The 20043-nt window shown below is 38.5% G+C and overlaps 1 protein-coding gene across 2 annotated transcripts; it reads left to right on the top strand.

The window, feature by feature from the left end:
- Positions 1-24: 24 nt before the first annotated feature.
- On the top strand, positions 25-19719 carry ORC1 (origin recognition complex subunit 1). 2 transcript variants are annotated; one of them, XM_033008861.2, is made up of 17 exons: positions 25-202; positions 782-886; positions 1288-1415; positions 2916-3085; positions 3503-3878; positions 4537-4828; positions 6613-6717; positions 7675-7879; positions 8952-9058; positions 9863-9964; positions 10432-10603; positions 12842-12949; positions 13716-13865; positions 15059-15178; positions 16657-16823; positions 17964-18051; positions 19533-19719. In XM_033008861.2, the coding sequence occupies exons 2-17, from the start codon at positions 798-800 to the stop codon at positions 19584-19586; spliced, it is 2433 nt and encodes an 810-aa protein (XP_032864752.1). In that variant the 5' UTR covers positions 25-202; positions 782-797; the 3' UTR covers positions 19587-19719. The 2 variants fall into 2 exon arrangements, with proteins under 2 accessions (XP_032864752.1, XP_032864751.1); XM_033008860.2 differs by having other exon boundaries at positions 19392-19719.
- The last annotated feature ends 324 nt before the right edge of the window (positions 19720-20043 follow it).

Raw genomic sequence — 20043 nt, 5'->3', positions numbered from 1 at the left:
CGCGGGCTTTGGCGCGAAATTCTATCTGCGGGTTGCCCGCGGTCGCTGCCGCGTGCGGGGGTCGCCGAGCCGCTGCGGTGAGTGAGGGAGGCGGCGGGGCCTGAGGGGTCTCTCTGCCTGTCCGAGGATCCTGGGAGCGGCCTCCCCAAGGCAGAGCCTCGCCTGAGCTCTTCGCTGCCCCGTCCTAAACCGCCGGGCTGAGGTGGGCAAGAGGGGAACGGCTCTTTGGGGGCGGGGGGGTGGCCTTCTCCTGAACTCTGCGGCCTGTGTCCTGAGAGAAAATTCTTAATTAGGGGAAAAACTAGCAAACAAACAAAGGCGCAAAACCAACCCACAGCAACAAACAAACATAAAAACTGAGGGCAAGCGACGCGTTCGTGGCGGTGTGCAGCGGCTATGGCGGCGGGCGGGCGACCCCCAAGGCAGCGCGGGAGGGCCGGGAGGCTCGGTAATAAGGGGAGAGTAGCTGATAACCTTCTCTGTGAATAAGCAAAGTAGCCTGTAACCAGCGAGTCGCATGTTTGTTTGGTGTGTTAGTCAAGCACTGGACGCGAAGAAAAGGAATTGAAGAAATCCACCGCTAAACAACTTCTCTTTTTTCTCCCCCCACCTCAGCAGAGAGGTGTCTGGAGGCTTTGGGGATGGTAGGCTTCCCTGAATCAACAGATGCATGCTACATTCTTCATACACCCTTGGCATTTCTGTGTGTCTGGACATGTGGAATAATTACCTGCTTTTATTTTTAAGAAGTACCCAAAAAACCCACCTTTATTTGTTTTAGCTTTTCCTTGGGAATCATGAATACCCGGCAGCAAAGCAAGGTTATCTACTCCTGGTATGGAAAACCTGTGAGCTCAGACAGAAAACTGAGGACATTCCAGTACAAGTAAATAACATTTATTTATGGCTTGCTTGGGGAAACTTAATTAATGAAGGTTTCTTTGACCTAAACTATGTCAGAAACGTAATGTGGCGGTCAGTCAGAGTATGAGTAAGGTTCTGAGTATTGTGTTGTGTCACTGTATGTTCATAACAAAAACTTTGTGACAGAGCTCTAGAATTACAAATTTTATGATGTATAAACATGAAAGTTTAACTAAATCTGTGAATAAGTTTTAACTGTATAATTTAAATATATATGAAAGCTTTTAATCAGGAAACTGAATTGTAAGCTTTGCAAGAAGGGGTGTAACTATCTGTAAAATTGATAGGCCATCAGCTTTAATGGTATGTGAATTATGAAGAATGTGAAATCTTGTTAATCTGCATGTGCGTTTCACTTCCTAGGGGAATCCTTATTACATCAGAAAGAAGCAGAACAGAAACCTGTGTACAACTCGGCAGCTTTATTTTAGTAGAAGGGGAGAATGCAGATCGACCTTTTGTGGCACAACTCTTGGATTTATATGAAGATGGTAAGAGAAGTAAAAATTTACTTCCTATCTGAGAAATCTTAAAATGTTTTAAAGTTACCTATTTCATGGGGATGTAGTTAGCATTAATATTATATCACTAGCCTAATTTATTAAGGAAATTAAGTGTTGGTAATCACTGGATTTGTATTCACATGCTGCCCAGATATTGGGGCTGATGGCTAATTTCAACTAAATTCAATAGAGACATGGAGAGCTTAAAGACATTAAATTCTTAGAATTTTTCTGTGTAGTTGTCTAACTTAAAAGAAATGGTCCTTGAGGAGGACAGTGTCAGCTCATGCTTTATTTAGAAGTTGGAGAATCCAAATGGAGCAAGAGAACTCCAGCCCTGGAACTTGCATCTTATTAGACATGAGATAATTTTGAGCAACTTGATCTAGTGGAAGGTGTCCTTGCCCATGGCAGGTGGTTGAAACTAGCTGGTTTTTAAGGTCCCTTCCAACACAAACCATTCTACGATTCTATAATTTAGCAATAAGGTACAAGGCTGAATAAATGGGGCTCATTACTTCTGTCCCTTGTAGAACTATTGTTTATAGATAGAGATAGCTATGAAAAGATAAATAGTGGAAGGTGAGCGATATGAAGACTATGTCTGAGTTTGAGATAGAAGCTACTCATTAGCTATGTCTTATTTCTTTGAACAGCTTTTGTTGCTTGTTTTGGGCCACCATAATAATGTTTTGAGGGCTTTTTAATTTCTTTGCTTTTTAAAAACATAAAATAATTATCACTCTATCTTATTTATTTACTAACGCATGTTTATTGTAACACAACTGAATATTCTTTTCATGCTGGAATGAAACCCATGAAATTTCCTTGAAAACAAGATTTTCCTTTTGTTATATATCTTTGACAAATTTGTTAAAGATATGTGGTTTTGTTTTCATTCAAAGAGGAACACCCTGAAATGTAGAGAGTAACTCAATATTCAATTGCAATATGTTCCAAATATTTCCTTTAACTCTCTCTACACTTAATTTATTTGTAGTGTTCAGTCAGATTTTCTCCTAAATATTTCAACAGCAGGATTCTCTGGTTTGTTAAGCAGTGAATAAATATGTTTCTGGCTTACTTCTAAGATAACATTGACATTACAAATAGTGTTCTGAAATTTCTCAGTTGTCCTTTTATGTCTCTGCTTTTGGTTAGTGAGTTTCCATTAGATCCTGTCTAGGCAAATAAGGATACCTCTTCATTTGTGACAGTGAGCTGGTGGCCTGGAGCTGGTCTCCAGGTATTTTGTGATTGAGACCCTATGTAGGTGTCCTCTTAGTCCTCAGAAGTCTCAACTTAAACATTTTAATTCAGCTTAGAAAATGGGAACTGTAATCTCTTAACAGATGCTTTCTCACCTGGGTCCAGGGAGGATTTCTATCCTTGGTTGCAATTCAGCCAAAGTCATATTGAAGACTGGTAATAACTATTTGTGATACAATGAAATTCTTAATGTTCACTGACTTCTTTTCGTTGTTACAGGTGCTCAGCAGAAACATGCAGTTGTACAGTGGTTCTCTCATATTACAGAGATACCTCCGAATAAACGGAAACTGCTTAAAAGAGAGATTTCTCCCCAAGAGGTGTTTTTTGATCAAGTACCTGGCTATGACACTGATATAGCTGTGGAGACCATTATTAAAAGCATCATGGTATGTACTGCACCTCTTCTACACATAAAAGGAATAGAAACAACTTGAAAAGCGTAATAGAACAGTACAACTACTTTATTCCCTCCCAAACCAAACGTGTGATGTGTATTTGTTAATGCAGTTAACATAGGATAGGATAGTTGAAAACTTGATATTTTGTCTTTCCTCCACCCCAGAATGCTTTTGGTTGTCGGCAGCCAGCTCATTTAGAGGTTTGCATCGAAAGAAGTAATGTGAACCGGAGTCCTCTAGTGCAATAAACTTATACTAGTGTAAATGTAGGTTGAAGGTGTTGCCCTCTATAATAATGGGATTGCATGAGTTCCAATAACAAGATCTGTGAATAGAAAATAGTCGAATGCTAAATTAGCAGTAAATGTTAAGGTATGTGTGTTTTGGTGTTTTCTGTTTTTACAGGTAATACCACTACAGCTTGGGGAGGAACTACCTATTACCTTAAACAAGGAACAAACTTTCTATGTGAAACAGTCTTGGGATGGGAAATGCTTTAAGGCTTTGTCCCCTGACACTTTCTCTAAGCTGAAAGAAGCTAAGAAGAAAGGAGGTGGCATCCCAAACTCTTCAGACTCATTTATTCCTTCGGACATGGTTTCCCCCTTGAAAAAAGAGACAGAGAAAGTTGTTTGGAGTGTCACGAAACCAAAAAATGTTGAGTTGGAAATAGAATCAAAACATTCTGCTTCCAAGTCCTCCCTCGCTAAGGAGAGACATTCACAAAGAGTGGCTAATGGCATCAAAACTCCAACAGCAAGGAAGAAGTTACAGCTAAACAGTATGTATACAGCAATAGTCTGTCCATTTAGTAGTTTTGAACGTAGTATGTTTTTGTGCCTCTTCATTTTGGGTAGTTCAAACAATGGTAATATTCAACATCAGTATTCTTAGCGATGTTATTTAGGCTTTGGGGCTAGCCCAAGCCTTCTGGGTGCATCAGTTGTTTATCTTATGTCTGTTTTTTCAAGCAACTTACTGCTTATATCCAGTTGCTGTTGCAAATATTTTATTTGTAACTGGTAAGTCTAAATTAAAGTGCTTGTTGACTGAAATGCTACCAATCAGCCTAACTGGACCTCAGAGCATCTCAGTTAAATCTTCTCACTAATGGTGCACTAGAATACTTACATTGGGCTGGTCAAATAAGCACATTTGATCGTATATAACATACAATGTTTTCAAACTGGAGCTTCAGTAAAGTTGTAAGTGATGGAGGCAGGTTAGAAAACTGAAAAAAAACAGTTAGTGTTCTACTTAGTTGTCTTTTTAGAGGAAGTGTATGCCTTCTAGTGATTGAGTTCCTTGTTTCTGGATTGTAATGCTGTCTCCTTTCATTTAAAAACAGCCACCAAGCCAGTTGTACCATGTTTTCTGAAAGTTAACCAAATCAGCCCTATTAAAGCCTGAGAAAAGTTAATTTTACTTTTGATTCCTAGGTCCCACAAGATCTCCTAAAAACAAGTTCCTGGGATGCGAAGTTTTGGAACTTTTGGATGATGACTGTGATGCTGTAGCACCATTAGAACCATCAGCTACTAAAAGAAAAGTGACATTCACTGGTATTTTAGGCTCACCACCAAAAATACCTTGCACCAATGATAAGTCAAAGTCAGATACTGCAGAATGCTGTGAGAGATTTAGTGATAGAATACGATTATCCCCCTATATTAAGGTCAAAGACTCCAGTGAGAAAGCCAAGAATCTTAACAGGAAAGATGGCACTACATCGTAAGTGATAGCCTTTTTATAATCATTTGTGTATGGGATTTCTATTTGTACGTAGTTCTCTTAAAGCATGTTTATGAAAGACTTCTAGAAAGTAAAGCATGTGAAGTTTCTTTATATCATGTTTTGCGTATTGAGATCACCGAGAGAAGGGGGGAAACAGTCTAAGTAGTTAGAGGTGCCCCATGGTAAAGCTCTAGAAAGTGTGTTACTTGGAGGTGAATGAATGATTGGGGATGTTGTAGGAGGAGTTGACTTCAAAGATGGACACAAGCAGTTCGTGGTTACAAAAACAGAGAGAAGAGGTTAGAAATGGGAATTGTAGGATGATATGAAAGGGAATTGAAGCTATATTTATTGTTATGGTTTGTACTCCAACATGGATAAAAATCTGTCTCCCTGCAGACACTGTATGTATGTCATACAGGCTCAAATGTGCCCTGCTTTTGACAGCTACTGAGATACACTGAGCTATAGAAAGGCATGCAATTGGCCTCATGAGAGTTCTCATGATAATCGTATGTATACTTTCATGATAATTTTTATGTAGAAATTCAAAACTCAAAAAGCGTAGTTGTTTAAGTGTATCTTCACACAGCCTTTAAAAATGGCATTAAGCTGGGGCAGGAGGAGAATGGATCAGACTCTTGTATAAAATGTTGCAAGAAGCCAAAAGCCAATCATGGTCCTCCTTCCTTCCTTTCAAAGATTAAAAATGTGGTTGCAACGTTTGGTGCATCTGCACCCCATTTTTGTTACTTACTGTACAGCAAAAAGAAATTTACTTTTCATTGTTAAGGTGGTGGCATTTCAGTGATATTTATAGATCTAGTCCAATTCTGAGAACTGTCTACAAATAATTAATCTTATTGTGTCCTTTGAAATAATAGGAAAGTTGTATTAATAGTGTTTCAGTGGTAGGGATGACAACCAAGGAATCTCAAAACACAAATAGAAAAATCTACTCCAAAGGGCAGATCAAAATGATGCCCAATGAAAATCAGATTGTTTTTTCTTTCTCTAGGGGGAAAAAAAACCAAACAACCAACCAAAAAAAAACATAAAACAAACAAAAAGAAACCCCAGAACACCAAAAACCCGCAAGCAAACAAAAACCCACTACTGGTTTGAGCCCTTCTTCCTTCAGTTTGACAGTGTTATATTTGCAAAATAATTTCGCTGCAAATTCTACTATATCAGCATCCATTGAGTGCTCTTCGTGGACATATATATGTGTCTTAGCTGGGGAAGGGAGGGAAGGCTGTAAGCATGCAGCAGCTCTCAGTCAATGTGAAATAATGGCTGTTGCCAGCTGAGGGTGCGTGGGGAAGCAGTGCTGTCATGTTGGTAGGGCCCGAGTCAGACATGTCTGTTTTGAACTAACGCTAGTGCAGTCACTATTGTCACAGCATCACAGGTCAGCTCTGACTTGTATGGGCTGAGGGTCTCTCCTTAGACTTAGCAGCTTTCCTCAGCTCATTCAGAAAGCTTTATGGAAATACTGACATTGTACTATAAAAATCTTCACGATACAGATCTTGAATGGACTATAGTAAATATTCTGTGGGTTTTGTGTTCTTGGCAAAGATATATTGAATAGAGAGTGCACGAGGGGAAATTGTGCTGCCAGTATCCATGCCATAGGCAATCTGTAAATAACTGTAAACAAGAATTCACGCTGGATTGACAGCCATAACAATTGAGCCTGAAGTTTGAAAGGCCTTCTCTCCATCTTTACAAGTGTGATTTAGAAAGGAAATACAAATAACTGTGTTCTTTCTTTACAGTTTAATTGGGCATCAGGAACTGTGTAGACTGAGCCCCATATTGACCCCTTGTTCCCGTAGAATCTGTGCACAGAAAACAAACGCTCGCATTGCAGAGCAAGTCAGGTAAACTTTTGCATTCATGATATCTTATTCAGATTGCTATTGATAGCCTGAAGACTTGAGAGTTTGTCTAGCTTAATATTGAAATGAGTTTGGTTGTAGAAGCACAGCTTAATTGCAGTGTGAGTGAAAACTGTCTTCTGTTCAGAAACATGAAGCCAACTCATGGTGTTCATCAGAAAACTGACTTCCTTTAAACCAGTCTGTTAAATAGCCATGGAAAATTAACAGCTCGGGTAGAAAATGTCTTGTTGATTACAATAACTACGGAAAAAGCTGAAAATGTACAATGATACTTTGTAGTGTTGTTGTGGTTTGGGCCTGATCGGCAACCAACCACTGCAGCTAATCACCCTCCCTTCCCCCTCCCCACCTGGGAATGGGGGAGGGATTAGAGGGGTGAAGGGAGACTTGCAGGCTGAGATAAGAACAGTTTAATAATGGCAATAAAATAAGAACAATAACGATGATGGGGAAAACAAAAAGAGATATATAAACAGGTGATGTACAGCGTAATTGCTCACCACCCACTAACCAATATCCAGCCCGTTCCTGGGTAGCAACCCCGAGATACCAAGATCCCACAATCACAATCCCGGAAGCGAGAGAGCTCCTTCCCGACCACCCCTCCTTTATATAGTGAGCATGACGTTCCATGATATGGAATATTTCACTGGCCAGTTAGGGTCAGGTGCTGTGGCCGTGCTCCCTCCCTGCTCCCTGTGCCCTTGCGCATGGGCAGGACATGGAGAGTCGGAGAGTCCTTGAAGTCTCGGCAGCAGCTGAAAACATCAGTGTACTATCAGCATTCTTCCCATACCAAACCCAAAGCTAAATCCAAAACACAGCACTCATGTAGTCCCTGAAAAGGAATATTAACTCTATTTCAGCCCAAACTAAGACAAGTGTGTAGAATTGTGTGTATTTTTTTAAAACTCATTTAATTTTTGTTTCTCGTAGCATATTAAATGCACTGCAGTTGGACGAGGAAGAGGATTTTCTGTCTAGCTCAGACAGCTCTTACTCTTCAAGTAGTGAGGAAGAGGATGATGATGATGCTCTCTGTACACCAGAAAAGAAAACTAAATCGAGTGGAACATTCAGCACCCCAAAATCTTCAAGGAGGTCTTCAGTTCACACTCCTGCTAAGACCCTGAAGAAAACTGTAAGGTTTCGCATAAAATAACTGTATTTATTATTTCTGAGCCAATTATTTGAATGCTTGATGCCTGTGTACCAAAGTATCTGAACCCCTTAGCTTTTAATGAAACATTATCTTGATTCATATGAACGTTGATATGAGTAGGTTATGCAAATGTATAAAACACTTGTGTATTGTGAATGTTGTAACAATGTTGATTGGAAAACTCTAGCCTAAACAGGAAAAATGTTGTGTTGGATTGGCTGGAGCGGAACAAACTGGTGCATCCATTTATGGCCACCGTTTTTACTTTTATTATAAGCTGTTCAGTGAGACATTTTAGTTCTATTTCTGTATAGTTTTTACTGAGTGCAGTCTATGTATATATAGCAGAAAGCCGTAAGACCAGCTCTGTGCTTGGCAGTAGAGTTGTCCTGATTCTTGAAAGCTTACCAGTATACAGGTGGTTACAAAACCTGAAGGGATGCTCTACAGCGTTCATGGCTGCACCAAAGAATGTGGCTGGCAGTTTTGCATAGTGCCCTGGCAGCTGATGGAGATGGGATACCAGGCTACATGGATTTTAGGCCTAATTCATTAGGACTGTATTCAGCACCATAGCCAGGTACATACTGTCAATGGTGAATTTTACTCTGTTTATGAAATAACTAACACAGAAATCCTAGTGTAACTAGAACTTGTAAGCACAACAAAAATAACATAAGGGTTTTTTGTTTGGACAATGAATGTGGATAGATCAATTTCTAATCGCTTGCTGTTTCTTAAGAACCCAATCACTGTGTAATCCAGCACTTCAGAAAAGCATTAACAATGTAAAAATTCTTCAAGACAGTTAAAAGGTATAATTGTCCATGTCACCACACCTTTTCCAGTTTCTTCCCTCAGGAAGAAAAGACCATGAGGCTTGTTTGGTAATTCCCTTTGTAAAGACTGTTTCTCTGCTCATCTTGTATTCTGGCATCCCTGAGTAGTCTTTGTGCATAAGTAATGTTTGGGAAACTTGTATGAGCAGTCTCCAGTAGAAGAAACTGCTGTATGCAGGAACTCTGTTTAAGGTTGTAATTTTTCTTTGCAGCCTTTACCAGGAACACCTAAGACACCCCGGAACGCAACTCCTGAAATTCCCAAGCGCAGCCATGTGGCACAGAAACCAGCCAGTATACTAGAAGAAGCCAGATTAAGGTAATATGTGCTATGGGGAGGAGATACAAAAAAAAATAGGATCAGGTATGCATAGCAGTAGGCTATGCTGAAACAGGGAGATGTTATCTTTACCATATTGAATAAATTTGGTAAAAATGCACGGTGTTTTAATACTAGAAGAGCATTTATGAGTTTACAGTGCAATAATATATTTACAAATACTAGTTGTATTTACAATGCTACTTTTACAATTTCAAATTATTATGACCAGTCCATGCTAAGTTCTTCAGAATTAGGTGTCTGTCTTTGTTTTTCTAATGTTGCACCAAATAAATATCCTCTCTTATTAGCTCTAGATTGTAAGGGTACAATATCGGTCTCCTCTCAGTGTGTGAAAAAGCTTTGTGGGTATTGTTGTAGATCTTCATGTGGGGGAAAAAAAAAGGCATTCAGGGCTGACTATCTTTTAAACTGAGTTTTATTTTTTTCAGTTTCCTGTAAGTGGTCTCCTCTTTTATCTACCTCTACACTGACTTACAGTTTTTTTTTTTTTGTGAATTAAAATGGCTAGATCTCTATTGCTGTATATTCATGCTGTTTGATTATGAAGATGACCGTTCAGCACTCTTAAAAGCACATATAGGGAGACTGGGCTATTTCTGTTGGGATACTTCACATTGGTGTTCAGACTTGAAGTATGTAAGAGACATTTAAAAAACTATGCACAACTGTGAAAGGTGGAGCGTCTGGCTATTTTTCCTCTATAGGCCCTTCAGGAAGAACTGAAAAAATGCAAACCTTGGGCCTCCTATTTCAATTTACTTCTTTCTTTTTAATCAAAAGGCTGCATGTTTCTGCTGTCCCAGAGTCTCTGCCTTGTCGTGAGGAAGAATTCCAGGATATCTATAACTTTGTGGAAAGCAAACTTATTGATGGTACAGGAGGGTAAGTTTGTTGCTGAGACTATAAGAGATCACATCTACCTATGGCATAACACCAGTTATCATTTGGCTGAATTAAAGTTCCTAAAGTTCCTAGCTGAATTTTCCTGGTATTTTAATTCCTTTAGGAAGGGCTGCGCATCGAAATAACGTGGGCTTCTTTATTGTATAGATTGAAATTAAAGACCAACTAGTCAATTTTAGATGTCTGGGAAACCTGTTTTTTTTAGAATTAAATTACATTTATAAAGTATTTTAGGTTGTTAATTCCTTCAGTAATAATAAAAGTCGTCATGAACCTCCCATGTTTTGTGTGCCAGTTTGCAAATAAAGTAATTGAAATATAGGAAATTGCCTGAAGTGACAGAGGAGTAGTATTGAAGGCTGGTCTCAGAGCCCAGGAATTCCAGCTCATTAATCCTAAAACTGTTATTTTGCTCAGACTGCTGAAAAGTTGTTCCCCTTCTGTAGGTGCATGTACATTTCTGGAGTGCCTGGAACAGGTAAAACTGCAACTGTTCATGAAGTAATTAGCAGTCTTCAGCAAGCTGCAGAAAATGATGACCTACCATCATTCCAGTTTGTAGAGATCAATGGCATGAAGCTGACTGACCCTCACCAAGCTTATGTGCAGATACTAGAGGTAAGTAAAGCCTCTTCAGTGGTGCTCTGGTTTGAAAGATGATCTTATGGTTAACCATCAGATCCTTGATGTGTTACAGTATTCAAGGCATCTAACACATCAATACTTCTAAGTAGTTCCTCTGAGAGACTGTATGCTAATATCTTAGAGCAAGTTAAAAAATAAACTTAAGGCCACGGCCAGCTTCTTGAACCATTTTGCTTTCAGCTGCATAAGGGCAGTGGCTGGAAGATAGCCTGATTTATTACATCCATTCTGGTTTAAAAAAAATCTAAACCAGAATATTTTTATATTTTCCCCTTCTATAACGTTTTCTGCACATGTATGCTTCCAAAGTTACTGAGATGACAACTCAGGAAGTCAGCGTAGCAGTAGAATAATTACTAAGGGAGTCTTAATGGTTAACTGGTCTGTCGTCATAGCAATCCAGCTAAAGGGGGACCGTTTCTGTCAATACTATATTTCAGATTCCCATGACAAACTAGTGTGTAGTATCTCATCTGGGGCTACTGACTGTGTTTGCATTTATATGGGTATGAATTAACCTGAGAACTGGATTAAGATCACCCAGTAGACATTAGACAGTAACTGTGCAAGACTTTTGTCAGTCTAGGCTAACTTTAAGCCAGTGACCTGGAAAAGAAATTATATCTTCCTGAAGAAAATTCCATTTTCTTATAAACTTCTTCTCCATTTAAGTTTGACGTCTTCTACCTGAGCAGGAAGCGGCATACATTCTCATATCCCTATCTTCATGGTAGGGAGTTAAATTTACATATTTGCATTCTTCCTTCAAACCAGCATAGACAGTGTCTTGCCAAGGGATATGTTGTAGTCAGGTCACTGTGTTTCTTTAGCATAGTGAAAGGCTTCATGACAATTACCATATTTCATGGTAATGTAATGTGTTTTAACACTCTTTGTTGCTATTCAGTTCAGCATAAAATTTTAAAATTAATAAAGAACAGGCATTCGGAAGTAAAATTTGTTGCCCCCCATGGGCATGGAGCTCTAAGCTAGCTCAGTTAAATATCCTCCAGGGGAACATGTAGTTAAATAAACCACTTATTTCTGTGATTCCTTCTGCCCCAGCTGTGATCCAAGTACCCTAGGTAGGCTGCTGCTACTTTTCTGATTGCTGCATCTCTTGCTGCAGGTCAGTCTCAAGGCTCTGGTTTGATTATGTTTCTTTGCATGACTGAAGCAAATTCTGGAGTGTTCATTACGGCAGTTATTTCACTGTCATAGGAAAATTTATAGAGAAAGAACAGGGACAGGAAGGCCTGGACAGGTGCAAGAGATAAGGGTAAATACCTGGGTACAGTAAGTGTGCTAATCCCACCACAACAAACTGATGTCTGTGGTATGTTGGATGCCCAGTTCCAGAACTGTAGAATCAGGATCCTCTGGGATCCAACTGCTTTGTATGACTGATTCAGACTGTCCTGACTGAATTGGAAACATGAAACAAGTATAGATTACACATTGTTATGTTCTAGCTTGTTTAATCATTATGAAATCTCAGGTCAGTTTTTAAGGAACTCTGGAGAACAAATACTATTTTCAAATGCAATCTCCATTTTACTTTACCGCTTGACTCTGAACTATGTTGAACAATTGATTCGGCATATATAGTGTAATTTTGAAATGTCATGCTTTAATTTCTGTATATCTTTAGACTTGAAAGGGAAGAGGTAATGTACATACAGTCAGCTCATCTGTTTTGCCACAGAGATTACTGCAGAAGCAGTTCTTGCTGAAGGTATTTTTTTAGCTTAGAGTTGAATAAATTATTTAGTTCTAGATCCTGCTGATGATTCATTAATGTTTTAGTGGGAGTGCAAGATTACTGAAGTCAGGCTGACTTCAGTAATCAACTGCCGTAGGTTTTCAGTAAGTGCTCTGCATTGAGACGCCCTTGAGGTATGCTAGGTTTAGAGTCCTCCTGGGACTGGGTTTGGGATTTCTTAATGAATCTATATTTAAGACAAATTGCAGGAAATTCTAATGGCCTTTCTATATATTCTTTTCTATGTATTCTTTTCTGTTCTCCTTTATGGACATAGAAGTCCCAAGTGTCTTATGAGATACCTTTTTTTTTTTTTTTTTCCCTCGGGGAAAAAAAAATCCACATGCCTGGTGTTGATTGTTAGAGGAAAAGCTAAAACTGAATAGGAGTTAAACTTCCTATTTCCAGGGGTTTGGTTTAACCTGCAACATGATTTAATCCTTGATCAGTTACTGACAGGTCAGAAGGTGACAGCAACCCATGCTGCAGTACTGTTGGCAAAACTGTTCAGTACACCTGGACCAAAGAGGAAGACCACGGTGATGGTAGTGGATGAGGTGAGACAAAGATTCCTTTGTTCCCTTTCCTTGAAGTATTGTAAGAAATTAGTTTTTGGAGGATGGAAAAAGACAAATTATACATGCTTAGAGTATATCGTATGTGACCTAAAAGGAATAGACTTAGGAGAGAAGACACACAAAGAGTTCCTCTTGCCCATTTAAATTCAGTTTCCTAATAAGGTTGAGTATCCTGTTACAATATTGTTCTCTGCCTTGAGTTTCATGTTGGTTTTATGTTTTGATTTGGTCCAAGTCATGAAATTATGGCATTATAGGACTTGGAACTCAACTGTATTTTTTTTGTCTGGAAACTGCTGCTTTTCCAGTGAGAAAACGCAGAGTGAAATAAATCATACCCAGTTTTTTGAAACTCCTTGAATGGTCTGTGTTCAGTAATAAATGCACACTGATTTGTTTTGCTGTAGGCTAATTCAAGCTCTCACATGGAGGGTCTTTTATTCTTGTTAGATGTAGTGTATTAATATCACATTAGTGTTTAAAAACTCCAGCTGTTTAATCACTCTACAGTGATTAATACTGTTCAAGCATGTAGTAGGACTGTGCTTTTCCAAAAGAGATTAGAGCTTTAATTCAGAAAATGTAGTCCTATTAGTAGATGGATAAAGGAAACACAACAGAGACAGTTTGTTTAGAATCATGTAAGAAGTTTTCTGTGGCAGAGGTAGCTCTCAAACCCCCATGAGGTATTGGAAATACAAGGCCATTCTTTTTCAGTCTAATTCTTCTCCTTCTACCTCTGCAGCTTGATCTTCTGTGGACCCGGAAACAGAATGTGATGTACAACTTATTTGACTGGCCAACTCAGAAGCACTCCAAGTTAATAATTTTGGCCATTGCTAACACCATGGACTTGCCAGAAAGAATAATGATGAACAGAGTAGCTAGCAGGCTGGTATGTCCTAGCAGTTTTGTTGCTATGCTATAAGATGAGAGCAGATTCAATACTGTATTCAATCAAAAGTAATCCAGGAGAAAGGTAGGATTGATTATGTTAGAGGTTAAACGATGCTTCTCCAGAGGGCCGATAATGAACACATAAATCCGAGCAAAGTAAGTTTAGGAGCCAGATGTTATGCTGCTGTGTAAGTACACTATGTAAGAATGAATTAAGATGACAGGTGTATTTTTAAACATTAAGATTTGGATAATCAAATGCTGTGCTTCATGGTTAGGCTGCTTACTCTAGAGTTCAGAAGAATTCTCTTCTGGTTTCCCTTCCTCTTTCCCCTTTCATTCCAGGCACCTAGTTACTTCTCTGTCATCATCAGCTGATAGATTTTGTTGGATACCTTTGGACAGAAAGTTGGATGCACTCTACATCTGTATTGAATACATTTTCCTAGGTCATCTCTTCATCACTGCTGAAAAGTGATTTGCAGAAACAGTGCTCTGCCTCCATCCTTCTGTGACTCAAAAATAGTTCCACAGTGTGTGAATTGCTTCCCCCCGCCCGCTAAACCTGCAGATCAGCTGAGTCCATGTAGTCACAAGAGAGAAGAATTTTGCATAAGAAATGCAAAACTCAGGCCTCCTGTAGAATACGAAAGGCAGTGTACCATCTATAACATAGATTGTCCTTCTCAGCTGAAAGCAGTTTTTATCAGCTTGAGCTAGAAGAGGATTTTTAATTCTTGGCTGATTGGTAACATGAAGTCAATGGTATAACTATATACAGATTTGCTAAAGGAGAGATTAATATTTTTCATAATGGCTGCTGCTACTGTATTAAAAAATAAAGTACAAACAGTTGTAATAAAAAGATTTTTGTATTAGATAGCTCTGTTTTCTTTACAAATTTTGTAAGAGAAACTTGAATTCTGATAGCAGCAAAGCTTGCTCCTCAGGCCTTCCAGTGGGGACGTCCAACCAGTGGTTCTCACTTTGTCACAGTTTTGTAGATTTGTGTGTTTATTTCACAAATATGTAGTGGAAGAATTGATTAAAGTGTATCAGTTGGTGGGTAAGGATGTGAAAGAGATTGCTTCTACTAGAGGAAATAAAACTAACTGTAAAGGCTATGCTTGAGCAGTTGAGAGTTTTCAAACACTACAAACACTTCTCACTGTATTGTATTATTTACTATAGGGCCTTACCAGAATGTCCTTTCAGCCCTACACCTACAAACAATTACAGCAAATTATTTCATCCAGACTGAATGGCATGAGGGCATTTGAAGAGGATGCAATTCAGCTGGTTTCCAGAAAGGTAAGCATGGTTCAGATGTATGTCATTTGTGTTGTGCTAGGTAAATAGTGTGGGTGGGAGCAAGGGAGAATTTTGTGACAGTTATCAGACTTGGTTCTGTGTTGTGTGTTCTGTATTGGAGACAAGTGGGGCACAAGTAACAGATCATACATTATTCTGTTCGTAAGGGATACAGGGTATTTTCACAGGAAACATTGCTAAAGCAGTGTCCTTGCTTTTTCCATCTCCTTTGAGAAGGCATCAGTATATTCCAAGAGTTGGAGGCATGACAACAAGAGTTGTGATAATGAATAATATGTCAGCCTTCTCCAGTGTTTGGCATAACGTGAGTCATTGGATAATCATGAAAAAAAACTAGTATGCCAGTGGCAATGGAAATATCCATATTCATTTTCTTCAAGATGTTTAAAGCCTTGGCATAAGAGATAGTACCTATTCTGTTGCATCTTAATAGTAAGTTGTACAAAAAATAATGCATTAGAGATTAGTAGCTTCTCAAATTAAGATGTATGCATTGTTTAACATCTTATGTTAGCAATTATGCATTAAAAGAATCTATTAAAACTGTTAAAACATCTGTCAACCAGTATATGCTTAAACTTCTGCAAAGCATCATTGTAGGATTAAAAGGAATACTTGTAAATGTCAGAAGTAAACATAAGCATTTATTTTGTTATGAAGGAACCACCTTTTTTGTAAGAATAATAGTGAAGATTTTGCAGACTGAATAATCTTCAGTGTTTCTCTAGTATAATTTTTCTTCAGAAAAATGTAGAAAAATAACTCGCAATTAGGTTTTCTAAAGGGTTTTTCATTCTTGGCTCCAGCTGGGTTCTAGGGCTTTCATGTGTTATCAGCATCTACGGGGAAAACTAGGCCAGTACTGTATCTAGTGAATGTTCATGGCTTTATTAAAACTGTAAACCACAAGTGGGCTTTTTAAAAAGTATATTTCATTTCAGACACCTACAAATTTTCAGGCACTTGTAAATGTAAATTCACTACCCCAGATGTTTCTTTGAGACCTAAAAAATGTTAGTGTCCTCTTAAAACCAGTATTCTCTTGAGTATGGAAAAACTGACTTTTTTGGGTCCCAAAACCAATTTTTTTTTTTTTCCTCCCCCCTCTGCGTAAGCCTGGATTGTGGTAGGGTCTTAGATAACATGTCTGAAAACTTTTGGTGTAGAACTGAACTGTTCACACTGAATTTCCTTGAGCTTTTTTCTTATAACATCTGACTTCTGTGGTTATAGAAAAAAGTTCAGTCTTAAATTTGTGATGGGGGTGTGGGAGGGCTGCTTCTGTTGGTTTTGGTCAATAAGATTGTTATTTAAAACCTGGGATTCTAGTAACATAGTTCACAGTAGCATTGATCTTCTGTTTCGAGGGGTAGGGGAGGGTTGTCTATTGATTCTTGCTAAATTCTTTTCTCAGCTTGTAGGAAATATTGCTACAAACATGTCATTTTTACTTTCAGGTTGCAGCACTGTCTGGTGATGCAAGGCGCTGCCTTGACATCTGCAGAAGGGCCACTGAGATCTGTGAGTTTTCTAGCCAAAACAGAACCCCTGAAATAGTCAGGATGGCCCATGTAACAGAAGCCATAGATGAAATGTTTTCATCGCCATATATAAATGCAATCAGGTAAAAACAATTCTCAGAGGAATTTCTTTGCTTTTGTGACTTGCTCACTGGGCTGTTTTTTCAAAAACGTTCAGTCTGTCCTCCCCTCCCTTTGGGACCATAGGTCATGCATTGTGCTTTGTTGAAGTATGATACAAAACAAACCTTGCAGCACAGGTAGAAGAGAGGGGTACAAAATAGGAATTAAAGGCAAGGGAAACAAAGGCATAGACATGACTTGTTCAAGTTTATACAAGATGTTGCCATGTTAGTGTGTTGACTCAGTTCAGGAGAGGGGGATTTTGAAATTTCCTGATTGTCCATGCTTACTGTTCATTGATTTCACTGAATGGTAGTTTCCACGGACATATATTTGAATTCCTTCCACTTGGAACTAAATCTGGAAGATACACTCAGAAGCCCACAAACACTACTGGTTAGTTAGTGTACTGGACCAGACTTTGAGCTAGACTGAAGGAAAAACCACTCAGATGTGCCTAGTGTAGGCACCAGGTCCACAAGAGTCAAATATTCCTCTCTTCACATCTGCTTGTATTGTACCCCTGTCTTTGCTTGCTTAGCTGCAGTCACAGAGGTCTGAGCAGAATGCAAGAATTTCCCATTTGAACTGATTGGTCTCTTTAACATAAGTAGATTCTGTTCGGACTTTCAAAAGGTTTCCTGAGAGAGTAAGTGTGAGGAATTTTGTTGCCCTTCAGTGGTCTGCGAAAGCTGTAACTGGTAAAGTGCTCTTCCTTTCTAGTCAAAAGGAAGAGAATCTGTTTCAGCAGGGAAGGGGGGATCAAGGGGTGCAAATACAATATTTAGTTGGATATGTAAGTGCTGCTTGGGCCTGAAAACCTCAATGTTAATTCACAAATGTAAGTTGACCATAACACATTACAGAACATGTATGATGTTAATTGTTGTGTTTGGATACATTGAAAGAGAGGTGAGGTGAAGTGAAATGCAGTGTATAGTGGTGCCAGAGTTGCAGGCTGCAATATAATGCCTAGTTGACATAAGCTACCCCTCTCAGATAAAAAATTACCCTGCATTTAAATACATGGTTACCAAGCAATTTCCCTTCCAGATTTCTTTCTGATGTTCATAAGTTCTGAACTTCACAGATTGATTTTTCTGTTTTGTTCTGGTATGCAGGAATGCCTCGTTGCATGAACAAATCTTTCTGAAAGCAATTTTAGCAGAGTTTCGCAGGGCGGGAGTTGAGGAGGCAACAATTCAACAGGTATGTTTGTGTTTTGGGGACTTTTTTTTTTTTTTCCCCTTCTTAGAGAAGGAGGCACTGGCAAAGTTATCAGACAAAAGTGTAAATATTTAAATGTTTGGGGTTTTCATTCTTGAAATTTGATGCAAGACAATATGATGGCAAGGTAAACTGGGGCATGGCTGTCCAGGCCAGATGTAAAGCCTAATGGAATGCTACCACCTGTTTTTCAATGGGCCTAAATACTTATAATTGGAAACACCTGTTGTTGTATTAATGTTACCAGTGATCTGGATTGTGGTGATTGTTTTTTTTTTTTTTTTGGACTGTATCTGAAAATATTGTATGCTTCCACCTAACATGCTTTAGAACAGGAAAAATAAGATAACCTGAAAATACCAAGCAACACAGTTCAAAGAGGAAAACTGAAAGTGGATTCCACCTTTTGTATCACTGTTTCTCTCAATAGAGGCAGATATATTGCTAGTAGCTTGAATTTTTTAGTAGACTCATAAGGTACTTGGCACCAGCAGAGCAGTGGAGACTCTGCACAGAGTCCATTTTATGATTTACAGTATGAAAGCTAAATGTTAATACTTATAAAAATGGTTATGACTATATTTATAGAGAAACTGCTATTTTTATCTGATTCTACAGGTTTGTAAGTAAGCATTTTAATTGCATTTTCGTTACTGACTCCTGAGCATCTGCATCAGTTGATTGCATAGATACACTGGGTGCTAGGTTCTTGAAATTCAAATAATATTTTGTTAGACTGTTATGTTTTCCCCTTATTTTTTGTCTAACACAAAAAGGGTTGTCTTCTGATTTTTGTAAATAGAACCTCCAGTTGATTCTTGCTATAGATTGACTAGTCTGCGTGATTTATGACAGTGCATTCTCCTGTGCTTTTCTAAGCTATGATCTTTTGCGTTTGTAGTCAGTGTGACTTATGTTTACTAGTCACTAGTCACTAGGCCTGAATATCACTTCTGAGTGAATTGATATATAATTAATTGTAAGTGAGCTCTTGATCTTATAGGTAAGATTTAATCCACAGGGGAGAACAGGTGTAGTAACAGATAAAATGATCTAGTTAAAAAATTGCAGTCAAGGTAGGTTGCTAATTGTTTTGCTTTTTGGCTGTATAAAAAAGGAAACTATAGCTTGGAATTGACACTTCCTTGATAACGTCCTAACAGTTTGTGCTGAAACAGCAGCACGTGTGCATTTCATCTGAATGGACTGGAGTGAGTTTTTCCTTCCCTCCCATAGATGAGGAAGGAATCTTCTCTCTTTCACCTTGACTTACTCAACTGCAGCAGGAGGACCTGACCCGAGTCCTGTTCTTTTCTTAATAGGTATATCATCAACATGTAGCATTGTGTAGAATTGAAGGCATGCAGAGTCCTACAATATCAGAAATTATGGCAATTTGTTCAAGACTTGGGGCCTGCAGGCTCTTGCTGGTGGAGTCCAGTAATAAATATCTTCACATGCAGGTGCGACTGAATATCAGCCAGGACGATGTCATGTATGCACTCAAGGATGAATAAGGCAACAGAGATTTTATTTGATTTTAATATGTATAAGTATTTTAAATATTGTCTATTTTTATTTTTTTAATTGATAAAATGGAAATAATTAAATGTATTTTAACTACTTAAATGTTTGGTGTATTAAAGCACTTTTTGTATAATAAAGAATTTGCTTCAAAGCATTTTAAACTTTGGAAAGCAATCTATTTGTTTTTAAAATATTTTTATGTGCTGGTAATTCATCCCCTTTCAGCTGAGGTGTATGAAACTTGAGACTGAATACTTGTGTCACTAGTAAAGCTGAGGAGGTTTGGGGTTTTTTTAAGACTAGCGGTATCTGCAGCATTGCAGTTTATGTAGTGTTTCTTCAGTTGAGTGTAGAAGACATAATCGTTAAAATACGATTTAACTTAGATGACTGATCTAATGAAAAAGAACTTTCAGTTTGCAGTCAAGGCTGAATCTCTGAATTAAG

This window comes from Tyto alba, unplaced genomic scaffold (assembly GCF_018691265.1).
Source record: "Tyto alba isolate M040663 unplaced genomic scaffold, T.alba_DEE_v4.0 Super-Scaffold_1000006, whole genome shotgun sequence".
Classification (NCBI taxonomy): Eukaryota; Metazoa; Chordata; class Aves; order Strigiformes; family Tytonidae; genus Tyto; species Tyto alba.
Note: the sequence above shows the minus strand (reverse complement) of the source record. Positions and strands in the feature narration are given on the sequence as shown.